This window comes from Chlorocebus sabaeus, chromosome 1, assembly GCF_047675955.1.
Source record: "Chlorocebus sabaeus isolate Y175 chromosome 1, mChlSab1.0.hap1, whole genome shotgun sequence".
NCBI classification, from domain to species: domain Eukaryota; kingdom Metazoa; phylum Chordata; class Mammalia; order Primates; family Cercopithecidae; genus Chlorocebus; species Chlorocebus sabaeus.
The window spans coordinates 108239868-108257387 of NC_132904.1; the positions used below are offsets into that span (position 1 = coordinate 108239868).

Consider the following 17520-nt stretch of genomic DNA (forward strand, 5'->3'; position numbering starts at 1 on the left):
ACTCTAAAATCCTTGGAGCCCTCTAAATCATAATGCAATCATAAATAGATCTGTGGTATCCATACATTTATTTAAAAGTGTGTGGAATATTCAAACACAAGACAGTTATCTGTTGCTGAATGATATTTTATTAGCTTGATAATTTGGGCCTGCCCTTAGCATTAATAAGCTTCAGCACTAGTCACAAGACTTTCATTCACTGGCGGGGAAACTTTCTTGTTTTAAAAAATGCAATTCAAGAAAGGGCATCTATTTCTTGGGGGCTGCGGTGACAGCAGGCTTCTCTTCACGGGTGATGGGAATGGTGCGCTCAGGGCCAGAGACCTGTTTCCTTGGTCCATTCACAGTGAGGACCCCATCAGATGACAGGGATGAAGTAATGGTGAGAGGGTCCACATCAGCTGGGACCCGGTATTTCCTGTGGAACTCCCTGGAGATGAAACCATGTTCATCCTAACCCAAAAGAATGAGGAAAGAGGCAGAGAGATAAGAATATGAACTACTATCACCTGCCCAGAACTCAGGCATCCTGATTTCCCCTTAGGTGAGACCAAATGCCATGACAACACAGGAAAAATAAACAGTGCTTTGTTTCAGGGTTGCGGCTAAGATGAAGTTACCTAGGTAGTCACTCCTACCAGTGAGAATCTGAGAAGTCTGAAACAGTACAACACTTCATTGTTTTTCAAACCCTGAGGCATAGATATGTTTAGGGGTATTTCCCAAAGGTTTAGATAATGTTGACTGGGCCTACAGAATTTGGAATCTCATTTAGAATCTGAGTCCCTGAGGAAGCCCTGAAATTGTCCTGACTCTTCAGGAATGTCCCAGAAGGTTCCAGAACAATAGGACTGCTGCTGGGGGGGAAAAAAAAAAAGACTCCATCCAAGGAGACTGTGACCCAAACCTAAATCATATGAGCAAAATTGAAACAGCCTGAGGACATTACTAAGGACAAACTGTACTGGTTGACGCACAGGTGCTGAGCTATCGTTAATTGGTGAGAAGGAATTTTAAAGCCCTCTTACAAAGTCATGAGAAGCTGTTCTATTTGTCAGAATTCCCCCAAAGAGTAGATGACCTTAACCCGTATGCCTGCTGACTCTCAAGCATGTAGCCAAACAGGTTCTCATTAACTGATTTCCGCATGGGCTATAGGGGATTAAAGACTGAGCACAGCTCTGAAATTTAGACAAACCAAGTAGTTCAGCATTAAGATGGGCTAAAGAAGAGACATGGATTCTTGCACAGCTAAAAGAGAATTCACAACTCAAGTGCCTTTAGGGTACCTGTAGTTAATGTAATTATGCAAAGCAACTAGGTGTCTGACAGCCCTATACCTAAATCAGTGGTCCTCAACCTTGACTGTAGATTAGAATTACCTTAAAAAATGTTGATGCCCTGGGTCCCACCCCTAAAAATTCTGATTTAATTGGTCTGGAGTATGCCTGAGCATTAGGTTTTTTGAAAGTTCCCCTGGTGATTCTAATGTGGCCAAGATTCAGAACCTCTGGCTAAGATGGGGCATCAACATCCCATCATCCCATCTAAGGCGATCAAATCAAACAAAGACCACATCTCTGGCCATAACAACAGTAACAACAGCAATAGGTCTATCCCTAACTTAGTCTTCTAGACATTGATTTGTAACCCCTGATCTAGACTATTATAGCTTGGGACTGGAATGTAGCCAGCCTCCAAAGCTGATAGCACTCCCTGGACTATTACAGTATACACTGAATGAATGAGCAGAAAACAAAAACAAAAAACCAAGCTACATACCTGGCGCTCTTCATGTTTGCCATGCACCTCAATCACATCTCCCAACACCTTAACTTTGAGTTCCTCTGGGGAGAAGTGCTTCACATCCAGGTTGACAGAGAACCTGTCCTTCTCCAGGCGCATCTAGAAATAGCAAGGTAAGGGAATGGGACGGGAGAAAGATGGCGAAAGTACTCATTATACTGGTGTTGTCTTATTCTGCAGAGTTGCTTTCTGTCCAGGTAATTCATCCTTCTCTTTTCTGCTTTAAAATATCCCCTTTTTAAATAAACATGGCTCTCTGCTTCAGGGAGCCACCACAGTGATACCTAAGGCTCATGGTGATCAGACCCAAACTTTATTTACAGGGACAGAGAAGAAGACAGATCACCCAGGGGACCAGTCGCAAGGATGGGTGCAGGCCTGGCATCTGCTGCCTCTCTGGCTCCAATGCCTGGCTTTGTGGTTTGTCTGTGAGACAAAGGCCTCTTCTTCTGGCTCAGGTCTCTTTGCCAGTTTTCCACCCACCCAATCTGGAATGTTCTGCTGGTCCTGCTTGTCCTTCCAAAGCCCTTGCCCACTCATCTCCTGTTTACTCACACTGGAATATTTTTAAACCAGAGCGTTATCTGTGACAGCTTCTGTCAACCTTATATGTTCACCCTGTTCTCTCACCCTCTTAGGACGAGTGGGGGTCCCTATATTGTTTCCTCATAAGGCTTGCTTGGACCCAGGCCAATGCCCTGTCACAGCCCTGAGAAACCCGGAAAATCACAGAAGAGGGAATAAAAAGGCAGAAAATGCCCATGAGGGTGAACAGCTCAGGCAGGGTGAGGCAGGGCTCTCTCCTGGCTCTGACACCTGAGATGGTAAAATTGGTCAAGAGTCCATGGTGTTAGAAGAGATGAGCAAAGGAGTTTGAAGGCAGTTCTTTCCCTGCAGATTGTTATGAACCAAACCAGAAAGGGGTACCCTGCAGAGAAGTTAGGGGACGGAGGATGAACTTGACAGTGCATGAAAAAATGTAATAAATGGGATACAGAGGACCATCAGGTAGAAACAGGTGATGGGGGAGGGAGGCACTAGCAACCTCCTCATTTTTCTTCACATTTGGATACACATGTGCCTAAAATGGTTTAGGCAGGAAAGGAGAGGAAAATGGATGGAGAAGTTTACAGGAGGTTCCAGTAAGGACTCTTCCATTCTAGCAGTGGGGAGACTCACCTCTGAGAGTCCAGTGTCAAACCAGCTGGGTGCCCGCAGGAAGGAGGGTGGCCGAAGGTAGAAGGGGCTCAGGGAAGTAGATGTCGGGAAAAGATCAGACTCCAACAGGTGCTCTCCGAAGAACTGGTCAAAGAGGCGGCTGGGGGAGTGGAAAGGAAAGAAGGGGCGGCGGATCCAGGGGTGGTGGATGGCGATGTCCATGGTGGCTAGGTGAGTGTGGGGGGTCAGCTGGCTGGTCAGCTCCTTCAGCTGCAGCTACAGCCAGCCCCTTATATATGCAGTCTTGTGAAGCTTCTGGAATGGTGATGTCAGGGGTTTTATTATCCTAGCTCACCGCCGGTTCATGGAGACTTGTGATCGGGGATTTGGCAGTGTGACACATACCCAGTACTCACTGAGCTAAGAAAAGAGAAACACAAACACGTCTGAGCCGGCCAGTGACTTGTCATGGTCTTGTTTCACTAGCTTTCTGTACACACCCAGTGGCACCCACCCCCACCCCAGTTCTCTGAAGCTGGTACAGAGTCAGGAATCCCAAGCAGGCACGAGGGCGGGTGGGGGGGCAGGCGGTGGAGTGTGCCCCTCCTCCTCCTCCTCTCCAGTCCTGAATGCCAGGGGAATCAGGCCAGCAACTATCTTGGGCCTGGGCAGGGACTGGAATCTTCCTAGGCTGGGCCCCAGGGACATTAACTCTTTGTGAGTCCTTGGAAGAGAGCAGTGATGGTCAACATGTCAGTACCAGCCATCTGCCTCTGCCCTGGGTTGACCTGGGTTTAGGAGAGGACTCCGACATCTGGGCAGAAAGACCCCACTCCCTGAAAAAAAGAGCAGAAAGATTTCTTGCATCTTTCATCCTATGTGGCTCTCAGAACATTAAATCCAGGAGTGCTTTAGGAATTGGGTGCACAGTGCCGGCCACCAAGGAGGAGAAAATGAGGTGTGGAAACGTGCAAACCATTTGTGAGGGTCTCAGCGAGGCCTCTTCATGCCCCAGGCACCACCAGCTCCCCCTTCCCAGCTCGTTCCCAACCAGGACCCTCAGCTGTCCTCTCAGGCCCCCTGCGACAGCTGAAGAGTGTGCGGGGGAGGGGACTAGGGGTCCGGGCGGCGCTGGTCACACCCTCGTTGCTCTCACTCAGGGCCCCCACTCCCCGCCCCTCCCCCCCAGAGGCTCGGCACTATTTTGGGTGGTGTCGACCCCGCCCCCACCTCCTATCGAGCCCTGGCTCTCCGGGCAGCTGGAGGGGTCGCGCTGCGCCTGTTGGGGCTGCACCTCGGACCAGGGCTCCCGCTGCATCTGCAGCCATGTCGGGCCGCTCAGTGCCACATGCCCACCCAGCTACCGCTGAGTACGAATTTGCCAACCCGAGCCGCCTGGGTGAGCAGCGCTTCGGAGAAGGTATGGCACAGACGCCACCCCTTTGCCTCCCACCCCCACCCCCTGAAATTCTGGGCTGACCTCCCAACGTTACTGGCCTCCACCCCACTCTGGGCTTAACTGATCTCCTGGGACCAGCCACCCCCCACCCCAGACTCCCTCTCATCCCCTCCAAGCAGAGCTCTTTCCCATTCCTGCTGACCTCAAGACACACTTGGTGCTTGCAGTGGTGATACCTGCCCTTTGCCCGCCTGGGTGTGCCTCCTTGTCCCCCTTCTATCAACCCAGGCCATTTGGTGCCTCCTCCTCCCCCCGCTTCTCCTCCTCCTCCCTTTCCTTTCTGTTCTCTTTCCCCTCTTCCCAGCTGCCTTCTCCTCCTAGCTACTGTGTGGCCTCCTTCCCGTTCCCTACTCCTCCTGACTCCCCTCTTGCTCTTCCCAATCCCTCCTCTCTCCAGATTTCCCATTTCGCCCCTGTGCCAGCCTCATCCTCCCTCATCCTGCCTCTTGCCTTCTCTCTGCCCCTTAGGCCTTCTGCCAGAAGAGATCCTGACCCCCACACTCTACCATGGCTACTATGTCCGGCCTCGGGCCGCCCCAGCTGGGGAGGGCAGCAGGGCAGGGGCCTCTGAGCTTAGGCTCAGTGAGGGCAAGTTCCAGGCATTTCTGGATGTGAGCCATTTTACCCCAGACGAGGTGACTGTGAGGACTGTGGATAACCTGCTGGAGGTGTCTGCCCGGCACCCCCAGCGCCTGGACCGCCACGGCTTCGTGTCCCGAGAGTTCTGCCGCACCTATGTCCTGCCTGCTGATGTCGACCCCTGGCGGGTCCGAGCTGCTCTCTCTCATGATGGCATCTTAAACCTGGAAGCGCCTCGGGGTGGCCGACATTTGGACACAGAGGTCAATGAGGTCTACATCTCCCTGCTCCCTGCGCCTCCTGATCCAGAGGAAGAGGAGGAGGCAGCCATAGTTGAGCCCTGATTGCCACAGACCCAGCACCCAGCAAATCCCTCTCTACCTCCCATGGTGATATGGGCAGCTGCCCACCACTCCAGAGGTAGCAGCATCCTTGGGGGAAAGGAAAGGTGCATGGTCCACAATGTATGGTTTGGTCCCATGGGACGTGTCATAGCCTTGGTTTAGTTTTGGGTGGAGCCGAATAAACCCAAATCTCAGGGCCTTGTTTGTGCTGCTCCCTATTCTGTGGCTGGGAAGCTGGGATGGGGAGGGAGGGAGGAGGTCACAGCCAGCTAGACAAAAAGTTCCTCAGTTTGATGTGCCCAACGTCATAGGACCCTGAGCTCGCACTTGGATACTGAGATCACACCCGGAAGCTGACTCTGGCTCCAGATCAAATTCCTAGCCGTAATTTTCTCACAATGCAACAAAAGAGAGAGTGATCCTGGGAGGGAAAAGGGATATGCCATCCAAACAGCCCAGAGGGCACTGTCTGAGCTGGTGATTAGAGACACAAAAACAAGGGTCTCCAGACTGTCTGGCCCTTTTTGGGTAGGGGCTGGGAAAATGGTTTTTGGCTGATGAGAGTTGCCTAAAGCCCTGAAGTAAATACTTTGTTTTCATGTACTAAGGTCTGTCCACTGAAATGGTCACTGATTTTGAGAGCCTGAATATGCATACACAGGGGCACAGACACAAAGCCTCTCCAATGATCATGGAACCCCATTACCTTCCCATCCTCTGGGGGTATGGTATATTCAGGAAAGCCTGAGGGTCTGTCCCCTCAGTTATTCTCTGCAATCAAGAGAACATCCAGCTATGTGATTTGGGGGAGGTGTCCAAAACGACCTTCCTGCCTCCAAATACATATTTTATTAAGCTGTGGTAGATACCTACAATTCTTCCATTAAAGTAGTTGTTTCTTGGCTGGGTGTAGCAGCTCACACCTGTAATCCCAGTACTTTGGGAGGCCGAGGCAGGAGGATCACTTGAGCCCAAGAGTAAGAGACCAGTCTGGGCAACAGAGTGAAACCTTTGTCTTTACAAAAAAATAAAAATTAGCCAGCCATGGTGGTGCATGCCTGTAGTCCCAGCTACTTGGGAGGCTGAGGTGGGAGGATGAGCTAGGGAGGTTGAAGCTGCAGTGAGCTGAGATTGCACCACTACACTCCAGCCTGGGTGACACAGTGAGACCCTGCCTCAAAAAAATTAAATTTAATTAAATTAAGTGGTTGTTTCTTAACTTTTGGGAGTTATAGACCCTTCTGAAAATCTGATAAAAGCTATAGCTGCTCTTACCAGAAAAATACATATGCTCCCAAATTTAGCAATACAATTTGAATAGATTCCCACAACTCTTCAGACCCATTCATACATCCCTCTTAGGGATCTGTGGACCTCCAGGATAACAGAACTCACTTGAGGAATTCAACTTCTGGTTGAAAGATTGCTGCCTATTAAAAATGAAAGCATGCCCCAGAGAAATAACATTTGATATATTTAATTGTTCATTCATTCATTCAATAAATATTTACCAAACCTCATGTAATACACCATGGGGGATATATATTGTAAATATAAAAACTATTAGCTTTTATTGTCAACTTTCCGGAATCTAGTTGAGAAGAAAAATAATAAGAAAAGGATTCCACTTAGACTTCAACCGGAATAACTTCACATTGATATGTTTTGTAACTGAGCTTTATTTAAGGGAAAGGGTTTCTTAGCTATAAAAAATTTGAAAACTTCTGATTTAGTCCAAATCCCCACTCCATTCAAATTCTTTTAAAGTTATTAATCAACTTATTCTGGGACATTCTGAATGACAGACAACTTAGAACTTCCCATGGTAGCCTGTTCTATGGTCTTTTCTTTTTTAGACAGGGTCTTATTCTGTTGCTCAGGCTGGAGTGCAGTGGCATGATCATGGCTCACTGCAGCCTCAACCTCCCTTGCTCAAGCAATCCTCCTGCCTCAGCCTCCTGAGTAGCTGGGACTACAGGTGTGTGCCACCACGCCTGGCTAATTTTTTACTTTTTCTAGAGACGAGATCTCGCTTTGTTGTCCAGGCTGGTCTTGAACTCCTGGACTCCAGCAGTCCTCTAGCCTTGGCCTGCCACAGTGCTGGGATTACAGGTATGAACCACTGTACCTGGCCCTCCATTTTCTTTTTGGTCTTAACTTAACCATTATAAATTCCTTTGATTTTGTTGAATCAAAATCTGCATTTCAGTAACTTCTCTGAAAAACAAATGCAATAGTTTTTTCACTTGAAAATCCTTCCGATATTTAAAGATAACCATCCTGTCTTCCTGAGGCTTCCCTTTCCCAGCTAAACATGCCTAGGTCTTTTTTTTTTTTTTTTTTGAGGCAAGGTCTCTCTCTGTCACCCAGGCTGAGTGTGCAGTGGTGTCATCTCCCCTCATTGCAGCCTCCTCCTCCCTGGCTCAAGCAATCCTCTCACCATAACACCGGGCTAATTTTTTGTATTGTTTTGTAGAGACTGGGTTTCGCCATGTTGCCCAGGCTAGTCTTGAACTTGTGGCCTCAAGCAATCTGCCCACCTCGGCCTCCCAACATGTTGGGGTTACAGGCGTGAGCCACGACACCTGGCCATGCCTTGTTCCTTCAACCATATCATATAGCACTTTCCACATCACATATTACCCATTAACTTTATTTTGAACATACTGCCTTTTGATAACGTAACTTGAATTTCAACATCTAGGCCTACAATTGTTATTCCAGTCATGGATTGACTGGTACAGACTTCAGTGGAATAATCAATATCCTTGTTTATCACTTCAGGCTTCTATTAATGCTGCTTTAGGCATATCAGGTTTTCTGGCTACCACAATGGTCTATTGCTCTATGGATTTCTTTGGAGTTTCTGGTCATCTAAAAATCCCTTAGGTGATTTCCTTTTCTTTTCTTCTTCCTCTTTTTTTTTTTTTTTTTTTTTTTTTTTAGAGACAGTCTCACTCTGTTGCCCAGGCTGGAGTGCAGTGGCGTGATCACAACTCACTGCACCCTCAACCTCTCTTGCTCAATCCTCCCACCTCACCTTCTGAGTAGCTGGGACTACAGGCACACATCACCACACCTGGCTAATTTTTCAGTTTTTATACTTTGTAGAGATGATGGGTTGTTGCTATATTGCCCAGGCTGATTTTGAACTCTTGGGCTCAAGTGATCCTCTTGCCTCAGTCTCCCAAAGCAGTGGGATTACAGGCATGAGCCAAGCCACTGTGTAAACCCAGCTGCTTAGGTGCTTTTTAAAACATTACAGAAGGGGTGGCTAAAAAGGAACCAGATTATGGGGGGCTTTAAGTGCTAGGCTAAGCAGTTTGAACGGTATCCTGTAGGTGATAGGAAATCATTAATGGCTTTTGAACTGGGAGGAGAAGGAGTGGGTAACAGGATGAAAAGGATACAGTTAATGGTAGAGTAGAATACAGAATGGATTGCACGGAAGAAGCATGGCCATGAAATAGTGCAATGATTAGGGCACAAGAAAAGAAATTAAGATGTGGGAACCAGGCGTGGTGGGAGGGTCACTTGAGGCCAGAACTTCACGACCAGCAGGGGCAACATAGCAAGACCCTATCTTGGCCAGGTGTGGTGCCTCACACCTGTAATCCCAGAACTTTGGGAGGCTGAGATGGGAGGATTGCTTGAGGCCAGGAGTTCGAGACCAGCCTGGTCCACATAACAAGACCCCATCTCACATTAGTTTAAAAAAAAAAAAAAAGACCCTGTCTCTAAAAAGATTTTTTTTTCTTTTAATTAGCTAGGCACAGTGGTGTGAACCTGTAGTCCCAGCTACTCGAGAGGCAGAGGGGCGAGAATCTCTTGAGCCTAGGAGTTTGAGGTTGCAGTAAGCTAGCCACTCAACTCCAGCCTGGGTGACAGATTGAGACCCTCTTTAAAAATTAAAGAAAGAAAGAAAATAATATGCTTTGTAATAATAACAACAACAATACCTAACTCTTACTGAGCGTGTCCCATATGCCAGACCCTGCACTACAGCTTTATTTTTCACCACAATCCTGTAAGATTGTCACTCTTACCCATGTTTCATAAGAGGAGTTCAAAGTCCAGGGTATTCTCTGTGGAGTGCAGAGCTGAGTGGTGGGCCCTGAACATCCACTTAAAGGACACACAAATAACCAGGCATCCAAGGAAAACACTAAAAATGGGGTGAGAGAACTGAAGACAAGAATGATGGGTTTCAATGGATTCTCCTAGAGCCCATATTTTCTAACTGGTGAGTGTGGGGTGAGTCAAACTTTGCGTTACTGGAAGGAGAAGCAGAGTTGAGGGGTAAGTGGAGAATCAGTAGCTCTGAACTGTGGATAGGGAAGTGAGTGGTTAAGAAGTGCTGAGGCCATCCCGATCATAGAATCATCTGATTTTATACCAGAAAGGGGATTAGATTCAGTTTTTTAATTTCACAGCCCTGGAAACTTAGACCCTATAAAGGTTAAGTGATTTGCCCACATAGATTTCAAAGATCTAGGGAGACTATATGAGGAACTCATTTTCCTAAACTTAAGTTTCCAAGAGACTCCAGTATCCCAATCCAGATTCAGGACAAAGATAATGAGAAACTGGTACCAATTGCCACGAAAGTGAAACTCAGTTAAACCAGAGTGGTGCTGAGCAAACTATTACATTAGGCACTCATCTATTATAGAGGATATATTTCAAAGACAGAGGGATGTAATGGAGAAGCATTTCCTAAGGAAATCGAGAGCCCTTTTCTATCTCAGGTTTCTTTTTATTGAAGCTTGAAGCTCAAGTTCATGGCTTCATCAAAAAACGCTTCAAATCCTGAAGCTGAGATAGCTCTCACCTGGAGCCCGTGTGTTGTTCTATCCTTTGCCTGGGAACGCAGTCACCTGGGAATCATTCCAGCAGGTGGCTTCCAAAGTCCAACCTGCTAGGTTGAAATCTGACACTGACACAGACTCCGGGAGCTGCGGCGGAAAGCTCAACCAGGAACCCGGAAATGCACAAGCCTCTTGATGCATAAAAACAGCTGGGCTCCCTTGGAGACAGCGCGCCATGGGAAACCGGGTCTGCTGCGGAGGAAGCTGGTGAGTAGGGTGGAAGGGCAGAGGGGAACATCTATCTCTATTGGTGGATGTAGAGCCCCTGAAAATCAGAGTACCTGGAGATAATTGTCTGCCAGCCTCCCACTGCCACCTTCCTTTGCCTGGTACCTCCTTGTTCCAACACCAGAGCCGCACCTCCTTTCAGGAGACCTTAGAAAACAGAGCCAAGTGGCCGGGCGCGGTGGCTCACTCCTGTAATCCCAGCACTTTGGGAGGCCAAGGCAGGCAGATCACCTGAGGCCAGGAGTTTGAGACCAGCCTGACCAACATGGAGAAACTCCGTCTCTACTAAAAATACAAAAAAATTAGCCGGGCATGGTGGCACATGCCTGTAATTCCAGCTACTCGGAAAGCTGAGGCAGGAGAATCGCTTGAACCCAGGAGGCAGAGATTGCAGTGAGCTGAGATTGCACCACTGCACTCCAGCCTGGGAAATGAGAGCAAAACTCCGTCTAAAACAAAAAATTAGGCCGGGCGCGGTGGCTCAAGCCCGTAATCCCAGCACTTTGGGAGGCCGAGATGGGCGGATCACGAGGTCAGGAGATCGAGACCATCCTGGCGAACACGGTGAAACCCCGTCTCTACTAAAAAATACAAAAAAACTAGCCGGGCGAGGTGACAGGCGCCTGTAGTCCCAGCTACTCGGGAGGCTGAGGCCGGAGAATGGCGTAAACCCGGGAGGCGGAGCTTGCAGTGAGCTGAGATCCGGCCACTGCACTCCGGCCTGGGCGACAGAGTGAGACTCCGTCTAAAAAAAAAAAAAAAAAAAAAAAAAAAAAAAAAAAAAAAAAAAAAAAAATTAGCTAGGTGTGGTGGTGCACGCTTGTAATCCCAGGTACTTGGGAGGCTGAGGCAGGATGATCATCTGAGCCCTGGGGGTCGAGGCTGCAATGAACCATGATCACCCCACTGCTCTCCAGTCTGGGTGACAGAGAGACCCTGCCTCAAAAATGAAAATAAAAATAAAAGGGCAGAAGTAGGAAAAAGAAGAATATCCATGGGATATCTGAGTATGACTTTCACACTTATTTACTATGTGACCATAGGTAATAAGTCCCTTAATTTCTCTGTATTCATCCTCATATATAAAATATAGATAATACATCCTACATTGTGTAGATCACAGGCTTATTTTGAAGAGCAAAGGATATACTGTATGTTAGAACCTCGTAATAAATTATCTGTGGCCCTGTTACTGTTCTTTCCCAGAATTTTCATCACTGCCATGCCATAAATTCCTGGTCCTGGTTTTATCCTGTCTACTACCTTCCATGCTTGGGGCAGATCTTGAGAATGTCATGTTATAAATAAAGCATCATTATATTTAGATAGACAAGTGAAGTGTGTTGGAAAACACATAGGTTTTGTAGTAGTACATTGGATTCAAGTCCTGCCCTACTACTCATTCATTTATCCCTTCATTTATTAAACAATGTTTATTGGACATGTACTACAGGCACAGTGATAGACACAGAAGACATAGTAATAAAAGGACATTTGGTCCCTGCCTTGTTGAGTAAGAAATACCCTGAAGGTCCAACATTTGGTAACTGTCTAAATACATGGCATATCCAATTAATGGAAAATATGTAGCCACTTCATAAAGAATGTTGGAAGAACACCTAACATCATGGAAAATTTTACTCTTTATTAAGTTAGTAAAAAAGGGCATTAGTTGACCCATCTGTAGAATGGGAACAAAAATATATGTTTCCTGGAATGTCAGGATTGACAAAATAAAGCACCCTTTAAACTCTGAGATGCCTTATAGACACAGGACATCCAGAAGCACAGAAAAGCTTCCAGAGAAGGGGATGTAACAGCTTCTTTTATTCTGTCTCTTCCCAAGTGTTGGTATTCTTTTTTCATTACTGGTTAGTTCTCTGATGGTGATAGTCATTAGTGGTCAACTTTTACTGATGCTTATTATATGCTAGGAACCATGCTAAGTATTTTATATTTCCTGTTTTATTTAATCCTTACAATAATACCATGAGCTCTGAAATCTATTATCACACTCATTTTTTTTTTTTTTGAAACAGAATCTATCTTTATCGCCCAGTCTGGAGTGCAGTGACACAATCTTGGCTCACTGCAACCTTAGCCTCCCAGGTTTAAGCGATTCTCGTGCCTCAGTCTCCCTAGTAGCTGGGATTACAGGCGCGCCACCATGCCCAGCTAATTTTTGTATTTTTAGTAGAGACGGGGTTTCACCTGTTGGCCAGGCTGGTCTTGAATTCCTGACCTCAAATGATCGCTCGCCTTGGTTTCCCAAAGTGTTGGCATTACAGGTGTGAGCCACCTCACCCGGCCTATCATACTCATTTTATTAATAAGAAAACAGAAGCCCAGAGAGGTTAAAAATTTGCTGAAGGTCTCACAGCTAGTCTGACCTCATCAGTCTGACTCCAGAGCCCATTCTAGAGACACTATACCAAACAGTCCAACCAAAATCTTTTTTTCCTCTTAAAATACTAGTAGGATTGAATAAAACTTTGTTCTCTATTTTTTGTTATCTCAATAAACCTCCAGAGGCTTAAAGATATTATGGCAATTGAAGATATTTTTATTTTAAAATATTCTTTGTTGTTATTGTTTCTGATTACAAAGGTAATAATCATTCATTGCAGAAAATTTAACTTCTGCAAAGAGCAGAAAATAAAAAGCAGCCATAAACATAAGCACCCAGAGATGATGGGAACATTTTAGTGTATTTCCGTATATTTTTTAAATGTGCACAGTTTTTATTCCAAAACATATCTTTTTACTAACTTAATAAAGAGTAAAATTTTCCATGATGTTCGGTGTCCTTCCAACATTCTTTATGACATGGCTACATATATTCCATTAATTGGATATGTCATTTATTTAGTCAGTTACCAAATCATGGACCTTCAGAGTATTTCCTATTTTTTGCAATTTAAATAATGTTATAATGAATATCCATATTTGTACATGTATAATTATTTCTTAGGATATGGAATTGCTACATCAGAGGGCATACACATTTATGTTTAAGGCTTTTTATACTTATTGCCAGTTGCATTCTAGGAGGATTGCACAAATTTTTATTCCTATTACTACTGTAGAAGAGTGCCCACTTAGTATCCTTAAATCTAAAAATAAAATCTCATCACCTGTGAATCTAAATGAATATTCACTCCATTTGGGTTGTGTCCCAGCATTGCACAATATCTAACTTGAGAAGAGGCTCTGTTCACTAACATTGGATAGCCCTAGTCTATGTATTTTAGGATTAATATTTTCTCTATCCATTTAAATAAAAATAAGTAGGTAAAGAGTAGTAACAAGTGGTAAAGAAATAGAAGATTATCTCGTTCTTAGGATAAGGCTGACTGAGCAGCGGTAACATAAAGCAAGAGCTGAAGTGGCAGAAGAAGTAGAAAAACACAGAAGTAGTTTTTCTTCTGAACCACCTGTAGAGTTTGGCTGGAGACTCAACTGCTGTCAACTGAGCAAGCTGTAGCAAAACCAAAAGTCACATCAAAACAGAAACCTTTGTCAAATGTGTGTGGAAAAATCCTGACTTTTTCCCCACAGTAGTCCTCATGATTTGGACGTCAGTCTTCTCTCTCTCACCCTCACCAATTAGCAAAGAAGGAAACTTCCCAGGAGATGAGAGATCAGACAGACAAACAGGGTTGGTTCTGGCAAGAGTTGGAAATATACTAGCAAGAAAGCAAGAAAAAGAATCCGGAGTAAGCCCCAAACTATTTAGCCTATTTCCTCAGACAGTGTTGTCTCTCTGGCATCAAACAGTTAACAATCACGTAGACACACGGGCGCCACTGGGGACCCTAGGGGCTCAGAAATAAATATAAGAGGTCTGCCCTACAGTGAGGGCAGGATAGCTGAGTCACTCACCAAATTCAGTGCTCCCTGTTCTGTAGACAAAGTTCTCTAAAGGATGCTAAAGGTTAAACATCTCTCACTTTCTCTGTTAATTAAAAACAAGGACAAGGAAGCAGGGAGGGAGGTCACTTGTTAAGAAAGGGCCCTAAGGGGTTGTAATTAGTTAGCCCTGGTTGTGGCAGCTTCCAGGGCTCCCAGAATAAAAGTCCCAGATTGGCAAAAACCCCAGGAAAAAAAAAAGCACTGAAGAAGAGGCAAGAGGGTCTCTGGATCCAAGAATATTCCATCATTTGGCAGGTTTCCCTCACCCTCTGCTGGGAATTAGCCTGTTAGACAATCCCAGAATAGCTCTCAAGCCAGATACATCCCTGGCATGTAGTGCCTGGTTGCCTGAGGCTGTATTTTGGGTCTGGTTATGTCAGTTGTACTACTCCACCTTCCAGAACCATCCATGTGGGAGAGGTGTGGTACCCTTGACTAATGCTTTGAACCTGGCTCAGGGTGAATCTTTGTTAGAGGGAGGCAGGGGAAGGTCATCAGAATGTTAAGGAGACCACAGAGCAAATGATGGAGGGAGGGCAGAGGCCAGGGCTTCTTGCACATGGGTTATCTGTTTTTCCTATCACAGGAGCTGCCCATCAACTTTCCAGAAGAAAAAGAAAACAGGTAACTTTGGGACTGGGGGAAGAATCTGGGGGAGGCAAATTAGAGAAGGCAATAGAACTGCCACCTTTGGAAAGGGCAGAAGGGTAGAAAAGGAATGAAAGGATAAAGGGAGACAGCACACCAAAGAGAAAAGAGAATCCAGGTTGCTGCATTGAAGACTAGCTCTGAACCTCTGGATCTTATTCTTTCCATTATTTCAGAGTGGCAGGGTGGGTTGCTCATTCTTTCATTCATCTAGCAAATATTTACTCAGCACTTATACTGTATGTGAGGACCTGTGTGGGTCCCAAGGAGGCAGAGAGGCACAAGAGGAAAGACACACGATCTCAGCTCTGGAAGAGCTGAAAATCAAATTTAAGAGATAAATTCATATAAACAAACAGTTGTAATATCATCTACTGGTGCTATAACTGATGTGCACTCATGCTGTGGGAGAATGAGAGAAGACACTGATGTCAAAATGTCAAAGAAATAATAGCAAAGGACTGGGCGTAGTGGCTCAACGTCTGTAATCCCAGCACTTTGGGAGGCCAAGGGGGGCAGATCACTTTAGGTCAGGAGTTTGGGACCAGCCTGGCCAACATGGTGAAACCCCATCTCTACTAAAAAGAGAAAAATTAGCGGGGCGTGGTGGTGTGTGCCTGTAGTACCAGCTACTTGGGAGGCCGAGGCACAAGAATTGCTTGAACCCGGGAGGTGGAGGTTGCAGTGAGTCGAGATCATGCCACTGCACTCCAGCCTAGGCAACAGAGCGACACTCTGTCTCTAAATAAATAAATAAAAGCAAAGTTCATAAGTCAGCAGAGGAGGGAGAAGACAGTGTTTTAGGCAGATAAATCAGCTCATGAAAAAAAAGAAAAGAGAGACTGATTTGATTCAAAGTGACTGACTGGTGTAGCTAAGCACTTACCATCTTGCATTGTAAGTCTGTTTACTTATTTTTATTTATTTGTCTTTCCTAGCAGGCTGTAAGCCCCCTGAGGTAGAGGAAACAGCGTACTCATCCTTCTACCACCAGAACATGGCACAGAGCCTGGCACATAATGGGTTCTCATGTTGAACTGTGTTAGGGGCTAGTGAAAAATGAGGATGGAAGATAATATGGCCAGATTGTGAAAGGGCCAGATTGTAAACCCTGCTAAGGAGTTTGGATTTAGGACTAGTAGACATGAAAGAAGTGAGAATGGAGGCAGGGAGATTAGACGGAAGCCTGCCGTGATAGTTTAATAGTGAGTTGAAAAGGCAGTCTCAACAGAGACAGGGAAGAGAGAATGAATTTAAGTTGGATTTCTTCCCCTCAGGAAGCCAAGCAAGACGGACACTGAAGCCACAGCCACGACAGCTGCAGCAGAATGGCCCAAAGGTAATGACAGGCCTCTGTCCCCTCTCGGGGACTGCTCGGACATGGGATCCCAGTAGCCAGCTCTTTTGCCCTGCAACAGACACATTTCAGTCACCTGTAGAATTTGCTGGCTCTGTCTTTCCTCCTCTGCCCCTCAAAGGAGCAAAGCGAAGGGACATCAGTCGACCTGCCCCTGCATTGGAGGTGAGGGGCAAAACCAAGCCATGAATCTCCCTTAATGTTATCCATTCCTCGCAGGGCCATGAAACAACAGGACACACGTATGAGCGGGTGTTACAGCAGCAAGGGTCTCAAGACAGGAGTCCAGGCCTCATGTGGGAAGACAGCAACTTACATTATGCTGACATTCAAGTGTGCAGCCGTCCCCATTCCTGGGAAGCGAAACAAGTGCATTTAGAAGACGCTACAGAGTATGCGACCCTTCGCTTCCCCCAGGCCACACCTCGCTATGACAGCAAGAACGGGACCCTGGTGTGAGCCTTGGGGAGGAAGGCCCAGTCCATCGTTAATCACTACTCCTGTCCGGGAGAATCTACTGCTTTGGGGAATTGGGTGGCAACCCAGGGATGTTGGCCACGTTTTAAGCTTAAAGAACTCCAAAGCCCCTGGAATTGTGAGCGTCCCAGTTTCTCCCCTGGCCTCTTACTTGTCACTGTTAGGTTGGAGTTATAGTTGGTTTAGCTATGAGTGGATAGCTAAACTTAGCTAGCCACATGAGGTTAGGTGGAGTGTGCAGGGAGGTAGGTCTTCGACCTCACCATTGTTGCTCCTGCTCTTGAAAAGTGCAGAAAGAGCAGGTTAAAAGTTAGCCTATAAGCACGTGGGCTGATCTTGTCGGACTTTAATTAATGGTATCCTTTTTCACACACCTTAAACTCCAAAACTGAAGGGGAGGTGCTCTGGAAAAGCATTCTGAGCTTTTACATTCAGACACCAGGGCTGGCTTGGGCTGAGTCAGGTTCCAGACCTTAACAGACAAATGGGGGAAGGGGGCCGAGGCGTGGAGGAAGCGCTCTCCAACCATGGCCTACAGGACCTCAAGACACTGATAAACGACAGCACAGCGAGGCCCGGAAACTTCCCTCGGAGGGACTGTTGGCTCTCGCAAGTGCGGGGCCGCTAGGATCAATAAATGGCCTGAGAAACATGCCTGGCGTGTTTTCTGGGGCGGGGCCCCAA

At 46.3% G+C, this 17520-nt stretch overlaps 3 protein-coding genes across 6 annotated transcripts; 2 read left to right on the forward strand and 1 right to left on the reverse strand.

Moving 5' to 3' along the window:
- Positions 1 to 105: 105 nt before the first annotated feature.
- CRYAB (crystallin alpha B) lies at positions 106 to 14381 on the reverse strand. 3 transcript variants are annotated; one of them, XM_038005222.2, is made up of 4 exons: positions 14325 to 14381; positions 2986 to 3384; positions 1783 to 1905; positions 106 to 453 (listed from the first exon to the last, which is right to left on the reverse strand). In XM_038005222.2, the coding sequence occupies exons 2-4, from the start codon at positions 3184 to 3186 to the stop codon at positions 250 to 252; spliced, it is 528 nt and encodes a 175-aa protein (XP_037861150.1). In that variant the 5' UTR covers positions 3187 to 3384; positions 14325 to 14381; the 3' UTR covers positions 106 to 249. The 3 variants fall into 3 exon arrangements, with proteins under 3 accessions (XP_037861150.1, XP_037861149.1, XP_008019039.1); XM_038005221.2 differs by lacking the exon at positions 14325 to 14381 and adding an exon at positions 10178 to 10282; XM_008020848.3 differs by lacking the exon at positions 14325 to 14381 and adding an exon at positions 4566 to 4623.
- HSPB2 (heat shock protein family B (small) member 2) lies at positions 4195 to 9108 on the forward strand. Of its 2 annotated transcripts, none has more exons than XM_008020845.3 (2): positions 4195 to 4384; positions 4892 to 9108. In XM_008020845.3, the coding sequence occupies exons 1-2, from the start codon at positions 4291 to 4293 to the stop codon at positions 5344 to 5346; spliced, it is 549 nt and encodes a 182-aa protein (XP_008019036.1). In that variant the 5' UTR covers positions 4195 to 4290; the 3' UTR covers positions 5347 to 9108. The 2 variants fall into 2 exon arrangements, with proteins under 2 accessions (XP_008019036.1, XP_008019037.1); XM_008020846.3 differs by having other exon boundaries at positions 5054 to 9108.
- C1H11orf52 (chromosome 1 C11orf52 homolog) lies at positions 10325 to 17488 on the forward strand. The gene is made up of 4 exons (XM_038005225.2): positions 10325 to 10421; positions 14941 to 14978; positions 16280 to 16341; positions 16579 to 17488. Exons 1-4 carry the CDS (start codon positions 10390 to 10392, stop codon positions 16816 to 16818), a joined length of 372 nt encoding a protein of 123 aa, XP_037861153.1. The 5' UTR covers positions 10325 to 10389; the 3' UTR covers positions 16819 to 17488.
- Positions 17489 to 17520: the final 32 nt, after the last annotated feature.

Excerpts from the sequence above, each read along its gene's own strand:
- HSPB2 (XM_008020845.3), top strand. The coding sequence starts at position 4,291 with ATGTCGGGCCGCTCAGTGCCACATGCCCACCCAGCTACCGCTGAGTAC. Across the intron at positions 4,385-4,891 it reads TGAGCAGCGCTTCGGAGAAG|GCCTTCTGCCAGAAGAGATC; the intron begins GTATGGCACAGA and ends TCTGCCCCTTAG.
- C1H11orf52 (XM_038005225.2), top strand. The coding sequence starts at position 10,390 with ATGGGAAACCGGGTCTGCTGCGGAGGAAGCTG. Across the intron at positions 10,422-14,940 it reads GTCTGCTGCGGAGGAAGCTG|GAGCTGCCCATCAACTTTCC; the intron begins GTGAGTAGGGTG and ends TTCCTATCACAG. Across the intron at positions 14,979-16,279 it reads CCAGAAGAAAAAGAAAACAG|GAAGCCAAGCAAGACGGACA; the intron begins GTAACTTTGGGA and ends TCTTCCCCTCAG.
- CRYAB (XM_038005222.2), bottom strand. The coding sequence starts at position 3,186 with ATGGACATCGCCATCCACCACCCCTGGATCCGCCGCCCCTTCTTTCCT. Across the intron at positions 1,906-2,985 it reads TTGACACTGGACTCTCAGAG|ATGCGCCTGGAGAAGGACAG; the intron begins GTGAGTCTCCCC and ends TGCTATTTCTAG. Across the intron at positions 454-1,782 it reads GCAAACATGAAGAGCGCCAG|GATGAACATGGTTTCATCTC; the intron begins GTATGTAGCTTG and ends CTTTTGGGTTAG.